Source organism: Coregonus lavaretus (assembly GCF_964263955.1).
Source record: "Coregonus lavaretus genome assembly, contig: HAP1_SCAFFOLD_242, whole genome shotgun sequence".
NCBI classification, from domain to species: domain Eukaryota; kingdom Metazoa; phylum Chordata; class Actinopteri; order Salmoniformes; family Salmonidae; genus Coregonus; species Coregonus lavaretus.
In genome coordinates, this window is record NW_028157515.1 from 202,372 (window position 1) to 222,498 (window position 20,127).

The 20,127-nt window shown below is 42.7% G+C and overlaps 1 protein-coding gene across 2 annotated transcripts in view; it reads left to right on the forward strand.

The window, feature by feature from the left end:
• The window catches only part of LOC311125342 (interferon-induced, double-stranded RNA-activated protein kinase-like), a 35,941-nt gene that overhangs the window by 10,741 nt on the left and 5,073 nt on the right, over nt 1–20,127 (forward strand). The window contains exons 3-18 of one of the 2 annotated variants that reach the window (XM_084199394.1): nt 2,618–2,747; nt 5,646–5,803; nt 5,903–6,029; nt 6,155–6,228; nt 6,347–6,520; nt 6,611–6,743; nt 7,093–7,154; nt 9,349–9,430; nt 10,299–10,345; nt 10,440–10,482; nt 14,359–14,417; nt 14,612–14,731; nt 14,846–14,974; nt 16,501–16,699; nt 16,797–16,955; nt 18,083–18,181. In XM_084199394.1, the coding sequence (XP_084055520.1) occupies nt 2,618–2,747; nt 5,646–5,803; nt 5,903–6,029; nt 6,155–6,228; nt 6,347–6,520; nt 6,611–6,743; nt 7,093–7,154; nt 9,349–9,430; nt 10,299–10,345; nt 10,440–10,482; nt 14,359–14,417; nt 14,612–14,731; nt 14,846–14,974; nt 16,501–16,699; nt 16,797–16,955; nt 18,083–18,181 (1,795 nt within the window). Of the gene's footprint in view, nt 1–2,617; nt 2,748–5,645; nt 5,804–5,902; nt 6,030–6,154; nt 6,229–6,346; nt 6,521–6,610; nt 6,744–7,092; nt 7,155–9,348; nt 9,431–10,295; nt 10,346–10,439; nt 10,483–14,358; nt 14,418–14,611; nt 14,732–14,845; nt 14,975–16,500; nt 16,700–16,796; nt 16,956–18,082; nt 18,182–20,127 lie in introns of both variants that reach the window. The other variant, XM_084199393.1, reaches the window with a different exon arrangement.

The following is a 20,127-nucleotide window of genomic DNA, read 5'->3' on the forward strand; positions in this document are numbered from 1 at the left end:
CCTTGATGGTCAAAAAGCTCAATTTTAGTCTCATCTGACCAGAGTACCTTCTTCCATGTGTTTGAGGAGTCTCTCACATGCCTTTTGGCGAACACCAAACGTGTTTGCTTATTTCTTTCTTAAAGTAATGGCTTTTTTCTGGCCACTCTTCCGTAAAGCCCAGCTCTGTCGAATGTACGGCTTAAAGTGGACCTATGGACAGATACTCAAATTTCCGCTGTGGAGCTTTGCAGCTCCTTCAGGGTTATCTTTGGTCTCTTTGTTGCCTCTCTGATTAATGCCCTCCTTGCCTGGTCCGTGAGTTTTGGTGGGCGGCCCTCTCTTGGCAGGTTTGTTGGGGTGCCATATTCTTTCAATTTTTTAATAATGGATTTAATGGTGCTCCGTGGGATGTTCGAAGTTTCTGATATTTTTTTATAACCCAACCCTGATCTGTACTTCTCCACAACTTTGTCCCTGACCTGTTTGGAGAGCTCCTTGGTCTTCATGGTGCCGCTTGCTTGGTGATGCCCCTTGCTTAGTGGTGTTGCAGACTCTGGGGCCTTTCAGAACAGGTGTATATATACTGAGATCATGTGACACTTAGATTCCACACTTGTGGACTTTATTTAACTAATTATGTGACTTGTGAAGGTAATTGGTTGCACCAGATTTTATTTAGGGGCTTCATAGCAAAGGGGGTGAATACATATGCACGCACCACTTTTCCATTTATTTATTATAATAGTTATTATAAAAGTTTCACTTCACCAATTTGGACTATTTTGTGTATGTCCATTACATGAAATCCAAATAAAAATCAATTTAAATTACAGGTTGTAATGCAACAAAATAGGAAAAACACCAAGGGGGATGAATACTTTTGCAGTGTGCTACACACACATCACAACTGCTGCTACCAGACTCTTATTATTATTGCTAAATACTGGACAATTTAAACAATTGCCCCCCCCCCCATCCCCCTTTCTCCAATACATGTGTAATTATTGGACTATAAATAGTTCCTTCCTGTATTATACTAAATATTTATTCTATTCTACTGAGACATTTACTTAATGTTGGTATTCTTATCTTGTATTATTTCTTATCGTTGTTGCATTGTCCAGAAGGAACCTGCAAGTAAGCATTTAGTTGGACAGTGTATCCCGTACATACAGTGGTCTCTACCCACACACTCACACATACTACACTGACACTCCAACACACACATACACACACACACACACACACACACACACATACGCTCACAACCACAAAACACACACACACACACAAGCATTTTGACGCTACACACCAGTGGCGGTCGGTGCCGTTTAAGATGCGAAAAATATGAAAAGAACGTGTGAGCCTTATTTCTATTACAGCATATTGGATGACTGTCATAAATATTCCATTCACCCAGTTCAATGTTACATTGATAGGTTTAGGCTACTACATGATACTCAAATTTCCCCTATATCAATCATGAGGTTGCTACAACCTAACCTAATGAATGAAAGTTTACAACGTAGGTGCACACAGGTCGAGAGAGATTTCAGTAATCAAGGTGACAGACATTGACACATTCAATACCGCCTTGCTCACTCTCGCCTGCATCTAGCTGATCTAGGGTGTAGTCATTAGCCCAACAGTTGCAAACAAGAGTTTCTATTGGACAAATTCTGGTATGTTTATCCCCGTTTCGTTTGCTTCCGTTTAAGAAACCTTTTTCAACAGAATCGGGCGACATGAATAAATCCCTGATCACACGCAAAAATTGGTTCACTTTCATAGCAGCCACATACAAACAGCATGATCACTTTCATAGCAGCCACATACAAACAGCATGATCACTTTCATAGCAGCCACATACAAACAGCATGATCACTTTCATAGCAGCCACATACAAACAGCATGATCCCTTTCATAGCAGCCACATACAAACAGCATGATCACTTTCATAGCAGTCACATACAAACAGCATGATCCCTTTGCTCGTTGGATATATAATTCCTCCTCTCAACTTTTCCCTTCACTTGTGTACTTACACACTACCGTTGAAAAGTTTGGGGTGACTTAGAAATTTCCTTGTTTTCCATGAAAACCTACATGAAATGAGTTTCAATAGGAAATATAGCAAAATGAATAGGAAATGTAGTCATTGACAAGGTTAGAAATAATGATTTTTTTAATAGAAATAATAATTGTGTCCTTCAAACTTTGCTTTCGTCAAAGAATCCTCCATTTGCAGCAATTACAGCCTTGCAGACCTTTGGCATTCTAGTTGTCAATCTGTTGAGGTAATCTGAAGAGATTTCACCCAATGCTTCCTGAAGCACCTCCCACAAATTGGACTGACTTGATGGGCACTTCTTTGGCTTGACCGTATGGTACATACGGTCAAGCCAAATATTAATTTTGTCTCTGGAACAGGAGTGGAGAAATATGATTGATTTCTTTCAGCATCTTGAAAAAAAGCTAATGTGCTGTAGTTGTTTTGTATAAGAGCATCTGCTAAATGACTAATATGTAAAATGTAGTTAGTACTGTACTGTAATCATGAAATAATTAATTAATTCAATAATTCAGTCATTTATCCATTTAAAGTATTGCCTTAAACATTCCCCCTTTCCTCCAGCTTCACTATGAGGGTGGTGATGAAGGGCCGTGTCTATCCTGACGGGGTTGGGAAGAACAAGAAAGAGGCCAAACAGAATGCTGCTAAACATGCTCTGAATGGCCTGATGGAGACGGAGCAGAAGGACGCCGTAAGAACACCCTTTATTCTACTGATGGTAACAGGTGTTGACCAGGGGCCCGTAGGAACACCCTTTATTCTACTGATGGTATCAGGTGTTGACCAGGGGCCCGTAAGAACACCCTTTATTCTACTGATGGTATCAGGTGTTGACCAGGGGCCCGTAAGAACACCCTTTATTCTACTGATGGTAACAGGTGTTGACCAGGGGCCCGTAAGAACAGCCGTTATTCTACTGATGGTAACAGGTGTTGACCAGGGGCCCGTAGGTATCAAGCATCTCAGAGTGGTGATCTGGGATCAGGTCCCCCCCTGTCCGTATAATATTTTTTCATTGTGATTTAAAAGGCTGAACTGAACCTAGTTCAGCCCTCCTACTCTGACATACAGCCCCTGGTGACATTTCCGATTGACAAAGACCATACTATCATTTGGAATGTTTTGTTACAGAATATACACCACCGTTCAAAAGTTTGGGGTCACTTAGAAATGTCCTTGTTTTCAAAAGAAAAGCACATTTTTTTGTCCATTAAAATAACATCAAATTGATCAGAAATACAGTGTAGATATTGTTAATGTTGTAAATGGCTATTGTAGAAAGAAAGTTATTTGTTTCTGGACATTTTGAGCCTGTAATCGAACCCACAATTGCTGATGCTCCAGATACTCAACTAGTCTCAACAAGGCCAGTTTTATTGCTTCTTTAAATCAGCACAACAGTTTTCAGCTGTGCTAACATAATTGCAAAAGGGTTTTCTAAAGATCAATTAGCCTTTTAAAATTATAAACTTGGATTAGCAAACACAATGTGCCATTGGAACACTGGACTGATGGTTGCTGATAATGGGCCTCTGTACGCCTATGTACAGTTGAAGTCGGAAGTTTACATACACCTTAGCCAAATACATTTAAACTCAGTTTTTCACAATTCCTGACATTTAATCCTAGTAAAAATTCCCTGTCTTAGGTCAGTTAGGATCACCACTTTATTTTAAGAATGTGAAATGTCAGAATAATAGTAGAGAGAATGATTTATTTCAGCTTTTATTTCTTTCATCACATTCCCGGTGGGTCAGAAGTTTACATACACTCAATTAGTATTTGGTGGCATTGCCTTTAAATTGTTTAACTTGGGTCAAACGTTTCGGGTAGCCTTCCACAAGCTTCCCACTGTAAGTTGGGTGAATTTTGGCCCATTCCTCCTGACAGAGCTGGTGTAACTGAGTCAGGTTTGTAGGCCTCCTTGCTCGCACACACTTTTTCAGTTCTGCCCACAAATGTTCTATAGGATTGAGGTCAGGGCTTTGTGATGGCCACTCCAATACCTTGACTTTGTTGTCCTTAAGCCATTTTGCCACAACTTTGGAAGTATGCTTGGGGTCATTGTCCATTTGGAAGGTCCATTTGTGACCAAGCTTTAACTTCCTGACTGATGTCTTGAGATGTTGCTTCAATTTATCCACATAATTTTCCTTCCTCATGATGCCATCTATTTTGTGAAGTGCACCAGTCCCTCCTGCAGCAAAGCACCCCCACAGCATGATGCTGCCACCCCTGTGCTTCACGGTTGGGATGGTGTTCTTCGGCTTGCAAGCAACCCCCTTTTTCCTCCAAACATAACAATGGTCATTATGGCCAAACAGTTCTATTTTTGTTTCACCAGACGAGAGGACATTTCTCCAAAAAGTACGATCTTTGTCCCCATGTGCAGTTGCAAACCGTAGTCTGGCTTTTTTATGGCGTTTTTGGAGCAGTGGCTTCTTCCTTGCTGAGCGGCCTTTCAGGTTCTGTCGATATAGGACTCGTTTTACTGTGGATATAGATACTTTTGTACCTGTTTCCTCCAGCATCTTCACAAGGTCCTTTGCTGTTGTTCTGGGATTGATTTGCACTTTTCGCACCAAATTATGTTCATCTCTAGGAGACAGAACGCGTCTCCTTCCTGAGTGGTATGACGGCTGCGTGGTCCCATGGTGTTTATACTTGCGTACTATTGTTTGTACAGATGAACGTGGTACCTTCAGGCGTTTGGAAATTGCTCCCAATGATGAACCAGACTTGTGGAGGTCTACAAGTTGTTTTCTGAGGTCTTGGCTGATTTCTTTTCATTTTCCCATAATAATAATAATATGCCATTTAGCAGACGCTTTTATCCAAAGCGACTTACAGTCATGCGTGCATACATTTTTGTGTATGGGTGGTCCCGGGGATCAAACCCTCTACCTTGGCGTTACAAGCGCCATGCTCTACCAGCTGAGCTACAGAGGACCACAATTGTTTAAAGACATGATGTCAAGCAAAGAGGCACTGTGTTTGAAGGTAGGCCTTGAAATACATCCACAGGTACACCTCCAATTGACTCAAATGATGTCAATTAGCCTATCAGAAGCTTCTAAAGCCATGACATCATTTTCTGGAATTTTCCAAGCTGTTTAAAGGCACAGTCAACTTAGTCTATGTAAACTTCTGACCCACTGGAATTGTGATACAGTGAATTATAAGTGAAATAATCTGTCTGTAAACAATTGTTGGAAAAATTACTTGTGTCATGCATAAAGTAGATGTCCTAACCGACTTGCCAAAACTATAGTTTGTTAACAAGACATTTGTGTAGTGGTTGAAAAACGAGTTTTAATGACTCCATCCTAAGTGTATGTAAACTTCCGACTTCAACTGTAGATATTCCATACAAAATCAGTAGTTTCCAGCTACAATAGCCATTTACAACATGAACACTGTATTTCTGATCAATTTTATGTTATTTTAATGGAGAAAAAAAATTGCTTTTCTTTTGAAAACAAGGACATTTCTAAGTGACCCCAAACTTTTGAACGGTAGTGTATATAGTTTTGGAGCACCAAAAACATACAGTTTGAGACTTGATGGCCTGCGTGATGTTTTTCAACAGACTGTTCCATGTCTTCCATCACTGGCTCCAGCCCCTCGTGACCAAGCAGTTATCACTCAGCCCAACTATGTGTCGTGGCTCAATGAACACAGCCAGAAGAAGAAGCTGTCTCTGAAGGCTTTGGAAGAAACACGGGATGGACCCAACAACACCTCACAGTAAGACTTAATACAGTACTCTAAAGTTACTCACTTACATGCCGTGGCAAAGGGTCAAATCCAAAACTAAAGTGGGTGTGTGTGTGTTTTGTATGTCAGATGCTGTAGGTATGTGGTAGATGAGAAAGAATACCCAGAGGGCTTTGGGAACACTAAGAAGGAAGCTAAGGAGGAAGCAGCAATGCTGGTCTATCAGGAGATATGTGGCAGTAGTCAGACCACTGGGGTAAGTGTTACTAAGGCCACACCGTAGACCACACTACATCTCGTTGCCTGCATGGTAGGATATGCCATCTAAATACAGTTGGTATTTTATCATAGTGGTGAAGTAAAGAATGTGTTATTTCCAAGACTGTAGACGAAAACTGCAATGGCACTATTGAAAAACACAAGGAGGAATTGAATGGAAAGGTTGTAGCCCTCTGGTAAGCCAAAACCATTTGTTTTTATTTTTCTTCAAAGTCTCCAGTTATTGAGGCATCTCTGTCACATAATTAGCAGTCTAGCATAAACATTGTCTTTTTGATTTCTTATGTCTTCCAGTGAGAAGGTTGAACGCATGAACATGAGCCCAGAACAGAATGTATCAGAACAACGTAGCGTCATTACAAAAGAGGAGACCAACTTCATAGGCATACTCAACCACTACTGTCAGAAAACCAAACTGTTTCTTGACTTTAAACTAGAGGGGAAGAGCGGACCATCACACGACCCTCTGTGAGTCTACTGACACTACGAGAAGATCATATCCAAACTGTCATTGAATGTCACTGAAAAAAAAATATGACCTATTTTGTCCCCACACAGATTTGTTTATAAAGTATTGATCGACAAGAACGAATACCCAGATGGTACGGGTAAGACAGCCAAGGAGGCCAAACAACAAGCGGCTCAGTTAGCATGGTCTGCTCTGCAAGAACAGTCTGATTGGAACAGCCAGGTAGACATTTGGCATCATCAGCACTGTGGTTATTACCAGCAGCATTATGTGTTACAGCGCACTTAAGCCCGATGAAGCCGACAGATGCAGCGTTACCTTGAATGTGAAACATTGCCTTTTTTAAAAGGTGCATAGCTGAAAAAGTGTGAACGGATTGAATCCCGGCCTAAGACATTTTTCCCCTCGGGCCGGGACATTAAAGGTTATCCTATCACTCTAACCGCCTTTCCTGAAAATAGCCTCTCCTAGTTTCAAATGTGTCTTTTTCTCTTCAATGTAAAATAGACAAGTGTCTGTCTGTCTGTCTCTGTTGATGAATACTTTGTTGTCTCTACGTTGTGGTTTATAGGTGTCCTGCAGATCAACAGTTTCAGAAGATGGACTGTCCTCTCTAACCCCCTCCAGTACATGGTAAGATGGAGGACTGTCCTCTCTAACCCCCTCCAGTACATGGTAAGATGGAGGACTGTCCTCTCTAACCCCCTCCAGTACATGGTAAGATGGAGGACTGTCCTCTCTAACCCCCTCCAGTACATGGTAAGATGGAGGACTGTACTCTCTAACCCCCTCCAGTACATGGTAAGATGGAGGACTGTACTATCTAACCCCCTCCAGTACATGGTAAGATGGAGGACTGTCCTCTCTAACCCCCTCCAGTACATGGTAAGATGGAGGACTGTCCTCTCTAACCCCCTCCAGTACATGGTAAGATGGATGACTGTCCTCTCTAACCCCCTCCAGTACATGGTAAGATGGAGGACTATCCTAAATAACCCCCTCCAGTACATGGTAAGATGGAGGACTGTACTCTCTAACCCCCTCCAGTACATGGTAAGATGGATGACTGTCCTCTCTAACCCCCTCCAGTACATGGTAAGATGGAGGACTATCCTAAATAACCCCCTCCAGTACATGGTAAGATGGAGGACTGTCCTCTCTAACCCCCTCCAGTACATGGTAAGATGGAGGACTATCCTAAATAACCCCCTCCAGTACATGGTAAGATGGAGGACTATCCTAAATAACCCCCTCCAGTACATGGTAAGATGGAGGACTGTCCTAAATAACCCCCTCCAGTACATGGTAAGATGGAGGACTGTCCTCTCTAACCCCCTCCAGTACATGGTAAGATGGAGGACTGTCCTCTCTAACCCCCTCCAGTACATGGTAAGATGGAGGACTATCCTAAATAACCCCCTCCAGTACATGGTAAGATGGAGGACTGTACTCTCTAACCCCCTCCAGTACATGGTAAGATGGAGGACTGTCCTCTCTAACCCCCTCCAGTACTTGGTAAGATGGAGGACTATCCTAAATAACCCCCTCCAGTACATGGTAAGATGGAGGACTGTCCTCTCTAACCCCCTCCAGTACATGGTAAGATGGAGGACTATCCTAAATAACCCCCTCCAGTACATGGTAAGATGGAGGACTGTACTCTCTAACCCCCTCCAGTACATGGTAAGATGGAGGACTGTCCTCTCTAACCCCCTCCAGTACATGGTAAGATGGAGGACTATCCTAAATAACCCCCTCCAGTACATGGTAAGATGGAGGACTGTCCTCTCTAACCCCCTCCAGTACATGGTAAGATGGAGGACTGTCCTCTCTAACCCCCTCCAGTACATGGTAAGATGGAGGACTATCCTAAATAACCCCCTCCAGTACATGGTAAGATGGAGGACTATCCTAAATAACCCCCTCCAGTACATGGTAAGATGGAGGACTGTCCTCTCTAACCCCCTCCAGTACATGGTAAGATGGAGGACTGTCCTCTCTAACCCCCTCCAGTACATGGTAAGATGGAGGACTGTACTCTCTAACCCCCTCCAGTACATGGTAAGATGGAGGACTGTCCTCTCTAACCCCCTCCAGTACCTGGTAAGATGGAGGACTATCCTAAATAACCCCCTCCAGTACATGGTAAGATGGAGGACTATCCTAAATAACCCCCTCCAGTACATGGTAAGATGGAGGACTGTCCTCTCTAACCCCCTCCAGTACATGGTAAGATGGAGGACTATCCTAAATAACCCCCTCCAGTACATGGTAAGATGGAGGACTGTCCTCTCTAACCCCCTCCAGTACATGGTAAGATGGAGGACTATCCTCTCTAACCCCCTCCAGTACATGGTAAGATGGAGGACTGTACTCTCTAACCCCCTCCAGTACATGGTAAGATGGAGGACTGTCCTCTCTAACCCCCTCCAGTACATGGTAAGATGGAGGACTGTCCTCTCTAACCCCCTCCAGTACATGGTAAGATGGAGGACTGTCCTCTCTAACCCCCTCCAGTACATGGTAAGATGGAGGACTGTCCTCTCTAACCCCCTCCAGTACATGGTAAGATGGAGGACTGTCCTCTCTAACCCCCTCCAGTACATGGTAAGATGGAGGACTGTCCTAAATAACCCCCTCCAGTACATGGTAAGGCATGGAGCAATACTGTCTGGGGCAGCTCAACTGAAAATAAAACATATGGAATTAAATATCAGTGTGAAAAACATGAGACTGTATGTGTTTTTTAATGTCTATTGTGACAGAAAATCAATCAATTTCCTTTGAAAATGGACAATAAAGTATATTTTCTGTTCTATTCTTTCAGGGAATCCCAGGATGCAACACCATTATCCCGGAGTATAGCAGAAAGTACCAGTAGCTTCATCATATTCACAGACTCCCCCCAGGTACATATCCTTTTATTGTTGCTGTTACGAGCCCCGTGGCTTTAAACGTCTAGGGTGGATGGACAAGAGACCCGTAACATAATTCATGCAAATTAGAAGCGTGACATGGAACAGTGAGAACAAAAACTACACGACAACCATAAACTACCGTCGAACATAAAATGTTTATTTTTGAACACACGGTAAAGGTTTGGGAAAAAGGGCTGAGCAGGACCCAAGAAATGAAACAATAGTGTAAAACACCCCTAAACTGATCTTGCCTGCCTCAAGAACCGCTAAGCTACTGCTAATCATACAAATATTACAGTGGGTGGTCAGCTCAGGTCTAACTAGTGTTTTTAGACCGTTTTCTTCCTACGGGTAATGTACGCCCAAGGGCAACTTGCTTAAATCCCCCTTTTCCCAGAAACACACAACAAAGTTACCAAACAGAGTAACCAGCAAATGAGTGAGTACACAAAACACAGGACACCACAGTATCCATACTCACATACGGAAATAGTCTCTAACAACAAACACAACTGACCGGCTTTTAAACAATGGTATGTGTGATTGAAAAACCAGAAACAGGTGGTGCAATGCAGAGGAATGTTCACTGATTGGTCCACCTCAGCAATCAGCAGACACCCCAACGACCACCAATCAGGAACATACAGGACACCTGTGATTAGGGCAGAAGGAGAGGAAAAACACAAAAAGACACAGGATACCTGGATCCGTAACAGTTGCTATAGCTTCAGCCAATAGGATTCACAGGATGTGAGCAGTGGTACTGTGAATATAAACTCCTATCGTTTCTTTAAGCATGGTGTAAGACATTGGTTATTGTCGTGACACCAAATCAATATCTGTTCTGTTCTATAAGCAGGAGGAAAGCCCTGAGGAAAGCCCTGTAAATGTGAAGCCTAAAATAAGGTAAGCCCCAATTCAAGACTTCTTCTTCTTTCAAGATGTTGATGAAGTTGTTTTTATTTTACCTGGACTATCTGACCTCTGACCTCCTCTTTAGACTAGCAGCTAACTTCCAGATGTCACCGGTCAAGACCACACAGGTATTAGCCTCCAAGATACTAAATAAACCCTTCTGGGAGAAGTATCTGGCTTGATTGATTGATTGATTGGTTGGTTGATTAATTGATTGATCGGTTGATTAGATTTAATTTATTTGACAGAGATTGCGCAAAGCCACTGACTTATTTCCTTTGTGGTCCAAGATGAAAGTAATTATCTTGATTATACAGTTACAGCTGTGGTGAAATATATAATATAAATATATTGGCAGCCTTGCACTTTTCTTCAATCATTCCAAATTCTTCTAAAATAAGTTGAAATAGAAAAAAATAAAAAATAAAAAAAATAAGACAAATGTCATGGACAATATTACTGGCACCTCTGAGTTAGTACTTGGTTGCACAGCCTTTGGCCAAGATAACTGCAGACAAACTTCTTGTAGACATCAATGAGCTTGCTGCACCTTCCTCCTGGCAGTTTGGCCCACTCTGCAGCGGCAAACTGCTCTAATTCTTTGAGGGGTGTCCTCCACCAACTGCCGTTGTCAGATCTCGCCATAGGTTCTGGAGGTGAGTCAAATCTGGATACTTCGCAGGCCACTCCAGAACAGTTGAGCATCTCTTCTTGAAACCATTCTTCTGTGCTTTTTGATGTGTTGTTTTGGGGTAGTTGTCCTGCTGGAAGACCCACTTCAATGGAGACCCAGTTTTTGGACACTGGGTTGAACATTGGACTCCAAAACACCCTGATCATCTGCTGAGTTAATGATGCCTTGCACACGTTCAAGACCCCCCAGTAACAGAGGCAGCAAAGCATTTTCTGGAATGTAGAAAATCCAATAACAATATGTAGAGACCAAACTGTCATTTCAATAGGGAAATATTTAAGAAAAGTGCATGGGTGCCAATATATTTGGCTGCAACTGACTGTATCTGATTACTGTTATGGTAACTGAAACACAACTAGAAATGTGATCTTCTGGCAGTTTGTTGTAGACTCATCTATAAACATGTTGTATAGCAGGGCAACTGATGCCTTTTTGAAGACCCTCGGATCAAAAAAAGTATTATTATTGCATTTTTGAGGGAACTCAGTCGGGGTCTCAATTTACTGTTGCGAGTTAGAAAAGTAGACTACACAAGGTGCAATTTCTAAATGTGGCTGTGCATCAGCGGTTTTACTCGTGTTCTGTCAGTCACTGACAGTCAGTCAATCAGCCCATGTCAGCTAACATTTTTCTGATCGCTAAGTTAGTTTAGCGGCCAGCTATCAAAACTTGTTATCATGGTCTAATTGCCGGCCGTGGGGCCCCCATTGATTTTGTTAGTCAGTCTCACTCAGATATCATATTAAAAACGGCAAAAATTAGTTATAAAATTGCAAAGTCTTCTCTCCGCCCCACGTCAAAATGTGTAGAACTCTAAAATAGATTAGGGTTGTCATTATGAAAATGTGGCTCTGGATAGTCATAATAATATCAATTTATTAATAATACTCAATCACCGTTCGCAAAAAAATCTGTTCAGTTCATGGCTGAGCGCATATAGAGTTGAAGCCGATGCTCTCCGCTGGTGCCAATAAGATAGGTTGTTACTGTTGTAGGAAATTATGTTGAGAATTTTGAAAAATACAGTCTTTACATTGTCTTCTCTTTACAGAAATAGACATTTCCAAACTACGTTTTCCTGTGATTTTATTTTATTTTATATTGTGATATGGCCTGGTTTGGCCTCTTCTTTTCACACAGTCACAACTCAACAATAATCTGCCCAAATTTTCGCACTCTGCCTTTCTTTTCGACTGTAGGCAATGCGATTTTAAAACAATCCACAACTTTAAAATGTTTATGGCTAATGGAAGCTAATGATCCTCTGTGGCTTTAGGAGCCTATTCTGTTCAGACCGGAGTAGGCTAATTAGGCTATATACATTTTATTCAATTCACTTAGGGAAAGCTTCCCCTTTCACGCGAATGTGGATTCAGACAATGAGAGACAGTTGAAAACCAATAGAACATGAGAGAAACTAGAGGCTACTGGTTCCAACGGCAGCACGGAAGTCTGTATAAAATAATTGCCTCCATGGATATGGTCGGGTTTTCCCTGGGTTACTTTGAAGCGAGGTAAAACGTGTAGTAAATCATTCAGGTTCACATTTACATAAGTATTCAGACCCTTTACTCAGTACTTTGTTGAAGCACCTTTGGCAGCGATTACAGACTCAATTCTTCTTGGGTATGACGCTACAAGCTTATCACACCTGTATTTGGGGAGTTTCTCCCATTCTTCTTTGCAGATCCTCTCAAGCTCTGTCAGGTTGGAAGGGTCTCTCCAGAGATGTTCGATCGGGTTCAAGTCCGGACTCTGGCTGGGCCACTCAAGGACATTCAGAGACTTGTCCCAAAGCCACTCCTGCGTTGTCTTGGCTGTGTGCTTAGGGTCGTTGTCCTGTTGGAAGGTGAACCTTCACCCCAGTCTGAGGTCCTGAGCACTCTGGAGCAGGTTTTCATCAAGGATCTCTCTGTACTTTGCTCCGTTCATCTTTCCCTCGATCCCGACTAGTCTCCCAGTCCCTGCCACTGAAAAACATCCCCACAGCATGATGCTGCCACCACCATGCTTCACTGTAGGGATGGTGCCAGGTTTCTTTCAGACGTAACGCTTGGCATTCAGTTCAATCTTGGTTTCATCAGACCAGAGAATCTTGTTTCTCATGGTCTGAGAGTCTTTAGGTGCCTTTTGGCAAACTCCAAGTGGGCTGTCATGTGCCTTTTACTGAGGAGTGGCTTCCGTCTGGCCACTCTACCATAAAGGCCTGATTGGTGGAGTGCTGCAGAGATGGTTGTCCTTCTGGAAAATTCTCCCATCTCCACAGAGGAACTCTGGAGCTCTGTCAGAGTGACCATCGGGTTCTTGTTCACCTCCCTGACCCAACGCCCTTCTCCCCTGATTGCTCAGTTTGGCCGGGCGCCCAGCTCTAGGAAGAGTCTTGGTGGTTCCAAACTTCTTCCATTTAAGAATGATGGAGGCCACTGTGTTCTTGGGGACCTTCAATGCTGCATACATTTTTTGGTACCCTGCCCCAGATCTGTGCCTCAACACAATCCTGTTTCGGAGCTCTACGGACAATTCCTTCGACCTCATGGCTTGGTTTTTACTCTGACATGCACTGTCAACTGTGGGACCTTATATAGACAGCCTTTCCAAATCATGTCCAATCAATTGAATTTACCACAAGTGGACTCCAATCAAGTTGTAGAAACATCTCAAGGATGATCAATGGACACAGGATGCACCTGAGCTCAATTTAGAGTCTCATAGCAAAGGGTCTAAATACTTATGTAAATAAGGTATTTGTTTTTTATTGTTAATAAATTAACAAACATTTCTAAAATGGTTTTTGTTTTGTCATTATGGGGTATTGTGTGTAGATTCATCCATTTCAGAATAAGGCTGTAATGTAACAAAATGTGGAAAAAGGGAAGAGGTCTGAATACTTTCCGAATGCACTGTACATAACTAATATACACACTCCAATTTAATTTCACTAAATTAAAGCCATAGACTGATAAGCATGACTGGTCAAATGTATTTACATCAACTGTTATTTCCATCAATGAATATGACGCTAAAAATTATTATTTTGCAGTGGGATGTTTTTCTTCTCCCGGACAATTGGCCGGTGCCAATTTAATTGATCGGCTTTTCTATTGTTTTTGCGGCCAAAATCCGTCTATTACCGACTAATGGAAACGTTATGGATGGGGGTACGCAGACCTGCGGGCAGCTGCGGGCCCTCATGATGACTTCAGATTTTTTTGTGGCCCCCACCCCCATCAAAGTTGCCCACCCCTGCTGTTGAGGATATATGGACTGCAGTATTAAATGTTGATTGAGTGTTTGTCATTGTTTTTCTAAGGAAGGCCCCAATTTAAAAGGCAACATTGGAAGGACATCCAACCAACCAGTTATATCTAGGTACATTATGGGGTTACTTTCAGCATGACAACTATCCTCATTTTATCTAGCCCACATTTTAATGTACATTTACATTTACATTATTTAGCAGACATATTGAAATCTATTGCTGAGGGAATCATCTATGATACTGATGACAATACAGTTTGATAATGTTGATGGATTGATTATTTAAATATGGTTTATTTTCTCAGGTTTTCATCAGAGTTTGATTCGATAGAGAAGATTGGCAAAGGAGGCTTTGGCCACGTTTACAAGGCTCGACGGAAACTGGAGAATAAGTATTTTGCTGTGAAGATAGTACGGAGTACAGAGTAAGTCAATTATGTTCTGTTGTTACTTCAGCAATGAAGTAAGATCTTTCACTCAATGCAGCCACTGCATAATATTCAACACTTTGAGGGATTTCACTGTGACTCTTTCCTCAGGAAAGCCAAGCGGGAGGTCGGTGCCTTGGCAGAACTTCAGCACCCCAACATAGTGCGTTACTACACCGCCTGGGTAGAGGACACCGAGTACCGATGTGACGCCGCTTCTGAGAGCTACAGCACTTCACAGTAACATTATTACTACAGTCCCTGTCGTATGGCACTATGTGATGTTACGGAATAATGACATTTTACTATAAGAACATTTTACGTTTACATGTTAGTGTTGCGTTCCCCAGTGAGAAAACCAAAAATGTCGCTCAAACAGAAGGGGGAACTAACAACCAAAACTAAACAGGGGGTTTTAGGAGGGGTTCTGAAAGGCACTCATGGGGGGTGTCCACTGAAGGTTTACTAGCAACAACTGGCACCTAAAGGACACCCACCATGAGCTGGGACCTAAAGGACACCCACCATGAGCTGGGACCTAAAGGACACCCACCATGAGCTGGCACCTAAAGGACACCCACCATGAGCTGGGACCTAAAGGACACCCACCATGAGCTGGGACCTAAAGGACACCCACCATGAGCTGGGACCTAAAGGACACCCACCATGAGCTGGGACCTAAAGGACACCCACCATGAGCTGGGACCTAGAGGACACCCACCATGAGCTGGGACCTAAAGGACACCCACCATGAGCTGGCACCTAGAGGACACCCACCATGAGCTGGGACCTAGAGGACACCCACCATGAGCTGGGACCTAAAGGACACCCACCATGAGCTGGGACCTAAAGGACACCCACCATGAGCTGGGACCTAGAGGACACCCACCATGAGCTGGGACCTAAAGGACACCCACCATGAGCTGGCACCTAGAGGACACCCACCATGAGCTGGGACCTAGAGGACACCCACCATGAGCTGGGACCTAAAGGACACCCACCATGAGCTGGGACCTAGAGGACAACCACCATGAGCTGGGACCTAAAGGACACCCACCATGAGCTGGCACCTAAAGGACACCCACCATGAGCTGGGACCTAGAGGACACCCACCATGAGCTGGGACCTAGAGGACACCCACCATGAGCTGGGACCTAGAGGACACCCTCCATGAGCGCCCACTAAATTTGCCTGAGTAGATGCAAACCAAAAGAAAAGCCACCCCAAACTTAAAGACAGGAAGCAAACCAAAAAGGTGGAGCCAAACCAAATCAGATAAAGGATTGTTTGTCTAGAAATCAAATAGGGAGCATCAACTAAAGGTGTTGACCCTCCACATCTCTCAAGATAACTGGAGCACTGGGCCAGCCACTCTTAAATATCACCGGGGCCAGCACAGGTGTAACACCTTTCCACTAACTAGATGGCAACCAGCACAGGTGTAACACATACTGACTAACGAGGTGACGCCAATCGGTGCGCCCTACGGTGCGCCCTACGTGCAACCTCAAAACATAAATGGAAAAACCGAAGCCTGTAACATTAGTCATTAAGCAAACATTCTTATCCAGAGGGACTTAGTCAGTGTATTCAACTAAGGTAGATAAATGACCCCATATCATAGTGCGTAAAAAGAACAATCATATTTTCCCTTTTATTGGTATAAGTTGTTGCTGCCATTTCAGTAAGGTCTGTTCCCATTTCAGACCATTTGACCAACTGAAACTGAAAAGCATGATATTGTTCTTTACTTCCTGGTGCTTTAGTTCAGGCAGCAGTTCGTCCTCTGAGTTCCTGTACATCCAGATGGAACTATGTGACAAGAGGACTTTAAAAGTGTGGATCGATGACAGGAACGCCCATCGGAAACCCAAACGCAGGGAGGAGAGTCTACACATCACCCAGCAGATAGTGAACGGAGTAGAATACATCCACTCCAAGAAACTCCTACACAGAGACCTAAAGGTGGGTTACTTACCTACTTATCTTGGCCACCTCGTCCATCACAGTGGTTTTGGACCACGTTTTATATTTGAACAGCTTCTTTTTTTTTTTTTTTCAGCCCGCTAACATCATGTTTGGTATTAGTGACGGAGAGGGTAAGGGAGAGGTAAAGATCGGGGACTTTGGTCTGGTGACGGCAGAAGACAATGACAACGATGAAAACATGCTGGAGAGAACGAAAAAGACAGGAACTAAGTCTTACATGGCCCCTGAACAGGTAACTAACTCCCAAGTCTTACATGGCCCCTGAACAGGTAACTAACTCCAAGTCTTACATGGCCCCTGAACAGGTAACTAACTCCCAAGTCTTACATGGCCCCTGAACAGGTAACTAACTCCCAAGTCTTACATGGCCCCTGAACAGGTAACTAACTCCCAAGTCTTACATGGCCCCTGAACAGGTAACTAACTCCAAGTCTTACATGGCCCCTGAACAGGTAACTAACTCCAAGTCTTACATGGCCCCTGAACAGGTAACTAACTCCAAGTCTTACATGGCCCCTGAACAGGTAACTAACTCTGTGATGACACAGTTAGAATACAGGTATACCGGTTCTAAGTCAGGTGTTATTACCACACCTGTTAAAGGAGCAATCCGCAGTTGCTACATACATTTTTGGACTTCGAAATTAATTATATATAACCAATGATTCTTGAAGGATATAATTTAGAAATGCCTCGTCAGCTTAGTTCAACTGTTGTACCCCGTCAGAACCCCAAATATAAGCTTGTTTTACTCCAATGTTTGTAAACATTGTAAATGTAAACAAACACTGTATAGCTTCAAAACATGCTTGAAACTATCATTTTGATGGTCAGTCCTTGCATCCCATAGCTCTGTCTATGAATTTGAGAGTGGTTACATTTCTCCAGGCGTATCCCTCAGCTTTTTACCAAAACACTTTTTACCAGACGCTTTTTAAAAATTGTTTTAGATGCAGATTTCCCCCTGTAGCCATTTCCTGCAGTCAAATGACCAAATCGCCCCCTAGTGGCCTCATGGGTGGAATGTTATTAATATTTGTCATAATTGTATAATTAATACATAATTTTTTTGTTGTTGCCGTAATTCCGGTGTTTCTATGTCTACCAGTTTTGTTCTATTTCAGTCTTCTGTGATGTATATAAAGTGTAATATTGGGATGCAAACTCAAAACAATTAATATATTTCAACTCTATATCTGACATGGTACAGGTGTCTTCTTTCTTTTAAGCCCATAACCGTGTGTGTGAGGTGTATACTTTTGTTTCATAGTAGATTTGTTTTAGACTACCAAGAGACACTGCAGTAAAAGGTTAAACATGTCTAATGAGTGTTATGCAATGTCCAATCTGTGTCAACAGAGGAACCAGACCTCTTATGACAGAAAAGTGGACATATTTGCGTTGGGTCTGATCTACTTTGAACTGCTCTGGAACCTGTCTGGAATGGAGAAATCAAAGGTGACTGCGACAATGACTTTTGATGGAAGGAATCAAGGAAAGATTCATTAAGATAGTATATATCATAGTCATATAGGGTCTGCAGTGCATTCAGAAAGTATTCACACCCCTTGGCCTTTTTCCACATTTTGATGGGTTACAGCCTGAATTTAAAATGACGTTAAATTTAGATTCTGTGTCACTGATCTACACACAATACCCCATAATGTCAAAGTGGAATTATGTTTTTAGAAATGTTTACAAATTCATTAAAAATGAAAGGCTGAAATGTCTTGAGTCAATAAGTATTCAACCCCTTTGTTATGGCAAGCCTAAATAAGTTCAGGAGTACAAATGTGCTTAACAAGCCACATAATAAATTGCATAGACTCACACTGTGTCCAATAATAGTGTTTAACATGATTTTTAAATGACTATCCCATCTCTGTACCCCACACATGCAACTATCTGTTAAGGCCCCTCAGTCGAGCAGAGAATTTCAAGCATAGATTCAAACACAAAGACCAGGGAGGTTTTCCAATACCTCGCAAAGAAGGGCACCTATTGGTAGATGGGTAAAAAAAAAAAAAAAAAAAAAGCAGACATTGAATACCCCTTTGAGCATGGTGAAGTTATTAATTACACTTTGGATGGTGTATCAATACACTCAGTCACTACAAAGATACAGGCGCCCTTCCTAACTCAGTTGCCGGAGAGGAAGGAAACCGCTCTGGGATTTCACGATGAGGCCAGTGGTGATTTTAAATCATACAGAGTTGAATGGCTGTGATAGGAGAAAACTCTGGATCAACAACATTGTAGTTACTCCACAATACTAACCTAATTGACTGAGTGAAAAGAAGGAAGCCTGTACATAATTAAAATATTCCAAAACATGCATCCTGTTTGCAATAAGGCACTAAAGTAATACTGCAAAAAATAAATTCACTTTTTGTCCTGAGTACAAAGCATTGTGTTTGGGGAAAATCCAACACAAGACATAACTGAGTACCACTCTTCATATTTTCAAGCATGGTGGTGGCTGCATCATGTTATGGGTATGCTTGTCATCGGCAAGGACTGGGGATTTTTTAGGATAAAAATACATGGAATAGAGCTAAGCACAGGCAAAATCCTAGAGGAAAACCTGGTTCAGTCTGCTTTCCACCAGACACTGGGAGATGAGTTCACCTTTCAGCAGGACAATAACCTACAACACAAGGCCAAATATAGACTGGAGTTGCTTACCAATATGACATTGAATGTTCCTGAGTGACCTAGTTACAGTTTTGACTTAAATTGCCTTGAAAATCTATGGCAAGACCTGAAAATGGTTCTCTAGCAATGATCATCATAGAAGTTGACAGAGCTTGAATTATTTTTAAAAGAATAATGTGCAAATATTGTACAATCCAGGTGTGCAAAGCTCTTAGAGACTTACCCAGAAAGACTCACAGCTGTAATCGCTGCCAAAGGTGATTCTAACATGTATTGACTCAGGGGGTTGAATCCTTATCTAATCAAGATATATTAGTGTTTTATTTGAGAGGACATGCAGTCACCCCCCTCCACAGACACACTCCCGATACGCAGTTTAAAGGCTGAGAGAGGAAACACAGAAATACATGTCTGTAAACACATGGAAACACGTCATAGACCTCTATAAGCCTCTGTGTAAAGTGTAACCCAATGCCATACACATATCACTCACCATATGGACTGTTGCAGAAGTTGTTCTGGATGTCTGCATCTCCCTCAGCAGCCAGACTGCATGCGTCACAGATAACTGTTCCTGAGGACACCAAGAGACATGCCACGGAGAACAGGGACCCCGATGAGCGTAAGCCGCTGATCCCCCCACCCGAACCCCGACAGCAAGCCCCTCAACGGCACAGAATGGAGCTCCGCCAGCGTACCCTCAGCCCGCACAGACGAACATGCCTTACTCACATCCATCCTTACCAAGA